We start from the raw sequence: 9,170 nt of genomic DNA on the forward strand, positions 1-9,170 counted from the left end.
CCATCAAGCGATAGAGGACCCGCACAACTGTTCCCTGAGAGAAAGCAGAAATTTGGCCAGCCACCCTGAAACGCAAAGAACTACCCAGGTTGCACAGACAAGGTTCGGCTGGGTTTGAGTTATAGGTTTTCTCCCCCCAGGTCCTGGGGCAAGGACATGGGGCCAGGCTGCCAACAACTGGCACAAGGGCAGCACAGGCTGTGATTCCCTCCTTTGGACGTCTCAGGAGGCTCCTCCTTCATCCCACCAGATCTGCTCACCCTCCACCAAACCCAAACCCCACTGTCAGGAGCCCATTTGGGGCACCCCACAGCCAAACCATGCCGCTACCTGTCCCATCCGGTGTGCTGCGGACGAAGGTGGGCAGCATCTTCACTTTGGCAGTCTCATGCGTCTTCTTCTTCAGCCCCGCTTCCATCTCCGCCCTCATCCTCTTCTTCACCTGCAGCAGCTGCTCGTGGGTGAGTTTGAACTCAGCCAGCGTCTCGTCGATGAGCCGGTGCTGTTCCGACAGCCGGTACGCCACCGCCGTCACCATCGCTGCTCCCTTCCCGCTGCCGCTCTCTGACAGCAGGAACCGCACTTCCGAGTCGGGCACCAAGCGCCGGGTGGTTTTGTGCAAGCGCCGGGCATACCTGCGGGGAGGGGAGGCTGCAAGCCCGCCGTCTGCGTGGCCTCCCCCACCACCCCCAAAATCTATGCTGCCGACACAGACCGACTGCCAGGGGAGAGAGAATCATCATCCCCAAACTAGCTACAGCCCCCCAAGTATGAAAACCACATGGGGTTCTTCCCTATGGCCTCTTTCCTCCTGAATTTCTAAGAAAAGCCAGCAAAAAGCAGGGGGGTGGGACCAGAGTCTCATCCCCTGAACCCGACCCAAAGTGGGAGAAACCTGCTGGCTCCAAATGCTGCACCAATCCCCTCTCCTGGGGTCACCAACCTGTCCTGAACTCATTGGGTTAGATGGTGTGGGGAAACAGTTCAGAAACAAAATTTGCCCGTGTATGTTATCTTAATGCACCCTAGACCTGCCCATCTGGAACAGCCAGTCAAAATAGCATTCTTGGAAATCTTTGTTTGCCAAAATTTTACGGTTTTTATAATTTCATAATAATTTTTTTTTTCAACCAAATCATGAGAAACTGAAAATGAAATCTTGAACATCTTTCTCCTTCCTAAAGTTTTCTCACTCAGCCCTCTCAGCCAGCTCCGATCCAAGGTACATCCTGTACGCCCCGTCGGGTCCCCACAGCTAAATCCCACAGCCGAGACTGGAGACTGACTTTTTATCAATAGTTATTATTTAATAAATAAAAGCCTTTTACCATGTGTGCATAAATCCCACCTCCACACTGCGTATTTCTTTAGCCTGAACTTGGAAACCCTTACGCAGGTGCTACTCTCCCAGCACACACAGGCCAGCAGTCACTCCCAAATATCTGCACCATTAGGGCTTGAGCACTGGGGTTATTTTTGACATTAAGACTCACACCCAACCCTGTTACCAGGACCAGGTACACCCACAGCAGAAGAGCTCAACTTCCTCGCTGATTTCCACATAAATCTAAACAGCTGTTTGACCAAAAGTGTAACTTTCAAGATAGGGAAAAACAAGACAAAGCCAGTTTTGAAAAGGCCACGGAAATGTAAGCACCGGTTTTTCCGCCTGGTTTCCAAGTATATTTTCAGAAAAGACTTGAAAAAAAAAATTTGGTTCAGCACAGTCATTTTCAAAACAACCAAATTTAAATTGAAAATGGAGATCAAACTGCATTAATGCAGGTCTCCTCAAAGCCCAATCCATGGGCACAAAGTAATATTTTGTACAAAGAAACTCTCCTTCCAAGAGGTCTACTGAGAACCCTTAAGGTATGTACTCAAACCACCATAGTTTGCACTGATGCTGCAGTATCCAGTTACTTGGAGTTTTGGTTCTTTTCTTTGTAGTTTTGTTGTTGTTAGGTTTTTTTATAATCTTTTTTATAGTGTCCCTACTTCTTCCACTTAGGACATCTCTCCTTTCCACCGAGCTCCCCATCCCAGACCAAATCCCCATGCTCATGGTTCAGGTGCCCCATCTCACACCCAAACCACATGCCTGGGTGACATCTTGGGGTTACATGCTCGACCCTTTGCAAACCAGAGGCTGTGGAAGATGAAAAGCATTTAACACCAGGAGCGGTGGGACTCACTGCGGATGCATCTTGTAGAGGGAGCCGTCGACCCCCACGGTGGTCCGGAGGCGGCCAACCCCTTTGTTATCCCGCAGCTGGTTGAGGATGGCACCCAGTGTGGAGGCCACCAGGTTGGCCGAGCGGAAGGACACGATGGTGCAGACGTGCTGGACGGCGATGCAGTCCTCGTGGGACGGCTCCACCCCCAGGCGGGTTAAAATTTCTTTGGCTTTATTCAAACCTTCTTTGCTCCTACAAAGAGAGAAAAATGAAGGCTACTCCTTCGAGGGGGAGCCATAAAATGCAGGACAGAGGCACATCCAACCATGGGTGTCCCTGCCTGCAGTTTGAGAAAGGGGTTAGAAAATTTCTTAGAAAGGCTCCATGAGGCTTGAGTTAAAATGCTCTAAATACGTGTTCATTCACAGCCAGAAACAGCTTTCCATTTCCTGGTGCAAACATGCTGCCTACAAACCACACAATCGCAGGTCCTACAGCAGCCACCCTATGAGCAGCGTGATTACTCCCATAAGCACCCAAGAGCCTGCCCTCCTTCAGCTTCGTTTTCCTCAAGGCAACAGGTACATCATGCCACTGGAAACCTGAGAAACCACAACAGACCACATTTTCCTTGTGCCAGATGGTCAGACCAAGTCTCGTACTTCGAAAGCACGAAGCAGGGGACTGGGACCAGCCCCCAGGAGCACAGCATGCAGCTCAGGCTGCTGTTGGTCCAACAGCACTGGACCCGAAGCAGAGCAGCAACCCCACGACAGCTCCTTCAGTGCACCCCCCAAGAAAGTCAGCAAATCCCAAGCAGTTTTACAGACCTGGAGGAATTAAAATGCCTTTTCATTACACTGATGCTTTAGTCTTGGAACAGCTTGTCCTCGCTGGAGCAGGACACACCAGCCCCAAAATTCAGCACAGGCCTGAGCGTACACCTAATCCCACGCTCGCTTGCTCATATGTCTCAATAAATTAAGCCCAGCATGAAAAACAAAACCCTGAGCGAAGGTTGCCTAAGTGATTTCATCCTAGCGGGTCTCTTTTCAGACTTTTACAACCTCACTGAGTTTCTGCCTCACGCAGCTGCATTTTCCCACATTAGCACCCAGCCTGAGAGCAAAGTTTCTGGCAAAACTTATCCACGTCCAGCTCGGTCATTTCCCAGACAAACAAACACATGGAGTATATCTTGTCATTACTAGCTGCACTCCATACATCTTTTTTAAGGACTCTTGCATCTTGCCAGCATCAGCTAGAAATTTGAAGCTGCACGGGGATGTGCCCCCTACTTATAACCAAAGTGCTCTTCAGGGAGCGAGGTGGGATTTCAGGGCAAATTTTGCTGAATTTCTCAATAACTGCATTTTTCTCATTGTTGTTCAACATTATATTGGTCCGTTATGGGGACCTCTGTGGGTAAGACGAATGAACACACACATTTAATGGAAAGCTGTTCAGATAAGACAGTCTGCAGGGACAGGAGTAAAACGGGGCAGGCATTGTAGAATTTACGGGCTGTTCCCTTGGCGTTGTGCTCACCATCGACAGAACCTCTATACGCGTGCACCAAAACCAGCAGCACTTCGAAAAGAAAAAGCCAGCCCAATGACTACAGTACAAACTATCCCAGTGATGTGAATTTTAAAAACGCAGGCGGGTGGGAAGAGCCAGTAAGTACCGACCAAAGGGGTGATGACACCATAAGAAACCAGCTGGCGCATAGCTCAGAGGTCGCCATGTAGCACCCGGCACTGCCTACGAGACTGAATGCTCTGCCTTGTCATGCTTGTTTTCTTTCTGCCCAGCGATCCCGTGGATACAGCAAGGAGCGACACAAGTATTTGCTAGGAGGCACTAAGCCAATTCCCTCCCGTGTTTAGCTGCAGGGTAGCAACTTCTGAGTTTTTTGCGAGGAGGGTGAGAGGGTAGCGCAGTCCATACTCTGTAGGCTGCAGAGACCGGTAGGCTTTCATCATTTCTCCCAACACAGGAAAAGGAAGAAATCTCAGGGAGGAGGGCACAGGCTGTCTGCTGAGGGTCCCTACATGCCGGCTCAGCACCTGCCCTGGAGGATGGCAGCCACCCCCAACACAGCACATCTCCCCACAAAGCAAAAAGAGATGCTGGAAAGTTAACATTCGGAGTCACTGTGAACCCCAGGGGGTGAAAAGGGAGAGGTACTCACTTTTCTATGGCAGAAACGTGCTTTGTCTCAAACTTCCCTTTGGTGAGAAGCTCAGGGGTGATTCTCCCCTCAAAGAGCAGCCCCTCCTTGGCCATCTTCACCAGGATGAGCCTCACCAGCTCCCCCATGTACAGCCCACTGACCATCTTCTCAAACCTGCAGAAGAGGACAGCAGCAGTCACCCGGCGGTCCACGGGCAACACTGGGAAGCAGAACCCAGCTGTGCCGCTGCACCAGCCAGCCCAGCGTGCAGTTTGCCTCACCATGGGCAAAGCTGAGCCTTCTTGAACTGCTGAACTCATAACACAAGCGGAAAAGGGAGCACGGAGTGGAAGACAAAAGAAGCAAAGCGCACAAATAACTGCCTCACTCACAGCTGCTTCCCAGGATTAAGGGATCCACGGTCGATCTCTCGATCAAACTCGGTCCTGATGTCTTCCAGCGAGCCGTCATCTCCAAAGGCCCCCCACTCCGTGTTAATACACATCCTGCCCTCGTCCCCTTCCACCAGGTCGATGTGCCGCATCTCCTCCATGTAGCAGGCGTTGGTGCCAGTGCCTTTAGGGAAAGGACATCAGAAGGTGCTAACCAAACAGGCCAGGCAAAGGGAGAAAAGCCACGTGCATGCTGCAGCAGCAATGTGCGTTACCAATGATCAAGCCAACTTCGCAACGCTGGTCATCAAAACCACAGGTCATCATAGTCCCAACGGTGTCATTTACAACAGCCATGATATCTGCATCGTAGTCCTGATGGAGGAACAAAACGTTAGTTGGACCATATGGCTTCTCTGGAAAACATCGCTTGTGTTTATCACCGGTTTGCTTACATCAACTAATTTCACAAGGAACAGGAGACAAGTAATTTGCCTGAATACCACAGCTCATCTTTTTAAATATCACCTGTTCCGTCTGCCAGTTCCCCATCCCACGTACCCAAGATGACAACGGCAGCAGACTAATGCACCAGGCAAACAATAAAACAGCAGTAGCGTAATTCTAGAGAGCAAAGACCTGCTCTCACATAAGCACCCTTACGCAGGAAAGAAGGGGGCTATACACGAGGGAGGGAAGAACTCTGCAGTTAAACATCATCCAGTAATTTGATGCAGTTGCTTGAGGAGTCAATCTAGAAAATATTCCCAAGTTACTTATTTCTCATAGAATTCACTTAAAACATCTAGGAGTTTTATTTCAAGTGAAGATTTGAACACCAAAATATTAGCAAATAATGCAATTAAATAAGCTATCCAAATGCCATGCACTTATTCCTTTCCAGCTTCTTCAGTGTGTTATTCTACCTGATACCAAGTCTAATGATAGTAACTGACTATAGTAGTGTTGTTCAGAGACAATAAAACTCAGGTTTGCTTAAGAGCGCACAACTGCCCAAATACTGCCCGGTTTCCAACGAATTTGGATGCTCAGCAGACAACATATCGCCTGGCTGCAAGTATTACGCAAACCCAAATTCATTCCATCTCACGCTCAGTGCCTTTTCATACATTTAAATCACCAACCTGGTCACCTTCACCCTCTATAAAATCAGCAGTGAGAAACTCACTGAGCCTGAAATCCCCCTTCTCTTCTATTCCGCCCCTCTCCTGCTCCCAAACAAGGCAGTTGCACAACTCAGCTGAGCCCAGACCATGAGACACAATTTTCTCAGGAATGGGATGCGTCAGTATCGCTGAAAAGCTGACACACAGCACTTTCTCAGTTTTTGGAGAGCGATAAAATTGCTGAAGGTTGCCAGCGACAAGCCACACCATAGTAGCTCCGTTTTGTCCTATGAGGAAAATCTCAGCTTCCACATCGCAACTCTGATGTCGCTCCATTTTTCCCAACAAACAGCAAAACCGCACACCTTCATGCGAGAAAGCAGAGCTGCACCATCACTCAGATCACACACTTAAATCAGTGACATGAAGGGTGGTCCCTGACAAAGAAACACCAGTTTGCTCCGATACAGAGTTAAAAAAAGAATGAAGTACAATTTACCCCACGTTTCTTGATGGCCCTGTTAAGCAGCCTCACAACATCCGCTCCCTCCACTCCGCTTGCTTTGAAGCGCTTCGTCCAGGTTATCAGAATACCCTGATGAAACAAGAGAGCAATATTCAACAGAATGCCACCATAAGACACAAATTTATTTGTTGGTTGTTGTTTTTTTTTTTTTTCTCCTTAAAAACAAGATTTTATACTTCAAATGCATCTCCAGGTCTCTTTTCTTGTATGACCTAACAACCTGAGACAATTGGCGGTCTTTGATTCTCATTACAGTAAGCTGAAAGACGGCAAATTGTTTTCCCCTCCCTTGCTAGATAATGGTTTGTTTGCATTTTGCATTTTCAGCCCACTCTTCTCCCTGCTACTCCTCGACAGTTTTTTTCTTGGAAAAACATTTAATCCTTTTGGGCCATGGAAATTGACTGCTTTCAGAAAAAGCTGACTGCGCGGGACTGCCTAAAGAGAAGGGATGTGATGTTTGTACACCCAGGACTCGGCTGCAGCGGGGATCAGACCGCTGCACGTTTGCTGCCTGGAATCCCAACTGTCCGGGCATGTTTCACTGTGGGATCATGTTTATGGGTCGAGGCAAATGGAAATACTGGAAATGTAGCAATGTATGTCCCCGACTTACAGCACGGATCAAAAAGGGAATGCTGGTATTGAAATCCTTGTCTGCAAACTGTCAAAGATCCTGCAAACCCCCCCAAGGTAAGGACTACATCTGAGGGTTTTTTTCTATTTAGATAATGGCTAGCTGATTTGGAGCATTCAGTATACAAGTAAATAATAATAAAAGAAAGAAAAGATCATTGACAGTAGTCAACAGGAAAGACTACTCAAATCAGCTCAGCTTTTCATACCCGTCACAATATTCACATCTATTGCAACAAGAGCCCAAGAAGAAAAAGAAAAACCAGAAAAGCTGAAGTCAATAGGCACAAGAAGCCATTGCCTAGGTGTACGTTTGCCCATACCTCAGCTTAAAAATCAACCACGTGTCTTGGGCATGTTTCACCCTCCCAACTGCGATTGCATTTCACAGAATCAGAGAATCACAGAATTTTCAGAGTTGGAAGGGACCTCTAGAGATCATCTAGTCCCACTCCCCTGCTAAAGCAGGATCGCCCGGAGCACATCACTCAGGACTGCATCCAGGCGGGTCTTGAAAACCTCCAGAGAAGGGGACTCCCCCCCCTCCCTGGGCAGCCTGTGCCACTGCTCTGTCACCCCAACTGTAAAGAAGTTTTTCCGTGTGTTGGAACGGAACTTCCTATGTTCCAACTTGTGCCCATCGCCCCTTGTCCTGTCACTGGGAACCACCGAGAAGAGTCTGGCTCCATCCTCCTTCAGCCCACCCTTAGATACTTGTATGCCATAGTAAGGTCTCCCCTCAGCCTTCTCTTCTCCAGGCTAAAGAGTCCCAGCGCTCTCAGCCTTTCCTCATAAGGGAGATGCCCCAATCCATCAATCACCTTAGTCGTCCTTCGCGGGACTCGCTCCAGCAGTTCCCTGTCCCTCTTGAACTGGGGAGCCCAAAACTGGACACAGTATTCCAGTTGTGGCCTCACCAGTGTCGAGGAGAGGGGGAGAATGACCTCCCTCGACCTACTGGTCACACTCTTCCCTATGCATTTAGCCGCAAAGCTACAGGGGACAGGAGGATTAGGGCAGCTCTTTCCAGACTAGGAGGTATTCCTCCCACTAAACCACAAAAACTCAGTTTGCATAAGTTTTGTCCCTGTGCCATCCTTGTTAGCAGCATTTTGAAACCCAGCAACAGCCTGTGCCACTGCGCGGGAGAACCATGGGCAAAGCCCACACTGCAGGCACAGCTTTAATGGCCAAAAGGCCCCTTGGTCCACGTAACTTTTATAATTCAGGAAACAGGTCAAACCACGCTGGCAGAGAGCAGTTCTTCTCAGTGTGAGCAGCCACCATGCTGGAAGGATTTTTTGCTTCTCCAGCAGCAGGGAAGAGTCCTTGGAGTGCAGCAGGGTTGAGCGGGACCCAACCATGCGGTGCCACCTTGTCAGTCTCGGAGAAATCAGGGGACCACCCTGCCTCCTTCTGCTCACCAAGTATGAGAAACCAGCACCCAGGCAAGCCCAGCCTCACAGAAGCAGCAATCCAGGAACCAATCTGGCCCACAGAATCCAGAAAAACACATTTTTCAAATGCCCAAAATATGACAAAAACTCTCCGAGAAAGAGAGTCCACTCTGCCACTGCTCATCTCAAGTCTCTACAGGTGTCCCCTGCCGGTCCCGGCCCCACACAAGCATGACCTTATCCTGGCCGGCTTGAGCACACCAGCCCACACACCAAGCGCCTTTCATGCAGCCAAACGCATTTTCACGAGGGCAACTCAAATTCACAGTCTCCCCCCGAGCACGACTCTGCTGCGGTCAGTAGTCCTGAGCCTTACCCAGGCACCACGGCTGCGCCAAAAATCAACTCATCTCTTCTGAACCGATGTGGGAAAAGGCAGCGCTCTGTTCTGGGCTACGTTCAGACCCTGCGTTAGTAAGCACCCTCGGTTTCGGCTCTCAGCATCGCTCTAGAAGTACGAAATGTAATAAAAACCGTGCCTCACCTGGCCCTCCTCAGCACCAACACCTGGGGAGCTGTTGGACCAGCCTAACCTAGAGACCTGCAAGCTAGAAAAAAAGCAGGTTGTGCTGTAACAGTGCAACCTCTCAGCACTTTGTGTGGATTTAACTTTCCTGTGTTAATTAGCTACACCGTCGCCACAGCAACGCCGTACCAGGACGCTGCCGAGTCATTCCTG

At 49.3% G+C, this 9,170-nt stretch overlaps 1 protein-coding gene across 1 annotated transcript in view; it reads right to left on the minus strand.

Moving 5' to 3' along the window:
• HK1 (hexokinase 1) overlaps window positions 1-9,170 on the minus strand; it is a 38,014-nt gene that overhangs the window by 11,549 nt on the left and 17,295 nt on the right. Inside the window, exons 5-10 of the mRNA XM_009893827.1 lie at window positions 6,372-6,467; window positions 5,021-5,120; window positions 4,746-4,929; window positions 4,372-4,527; window positions 2,196-2,429; window positions 331-635 (exon numbers count right to left, since the gene is read on the minus strand). Coding sequence (XP_009892129.1) covers window positions 331-635; window positions 2,196-2,429; window positions 4,372-4,527; window positions 4,746-4,929; window positions 5,021-5,120; window positions 6,372-6,467 — 1,075 coding nt within the window. The remainder of the gene's footprint in view (window positions 1-330; window positions 636-2,195; window positions 2,430-4,371; window positions 4,528-4,745; window positions 4,930-5,020; window positions 5,121-6,371; window positions 6,468-9,170) is intronic.

The sequence above is a fragment of the Charadrius vociferus genome, unplaced genomic scaffold (assembly GCF_000708025.1).
Source record: "Charadrius vociferus isolate BGI_N301 unplaced genomic scaffold, ASM70802v2 scaffold611, whole genome shotgun sequence".
In the NCBI taxonomy this organism is placed as follows: Eukaryota; Metazoa; Chordata; class Aves; order Charadriiformes; family Charadriidae; genus Charadrius; species Charadrius vociferus.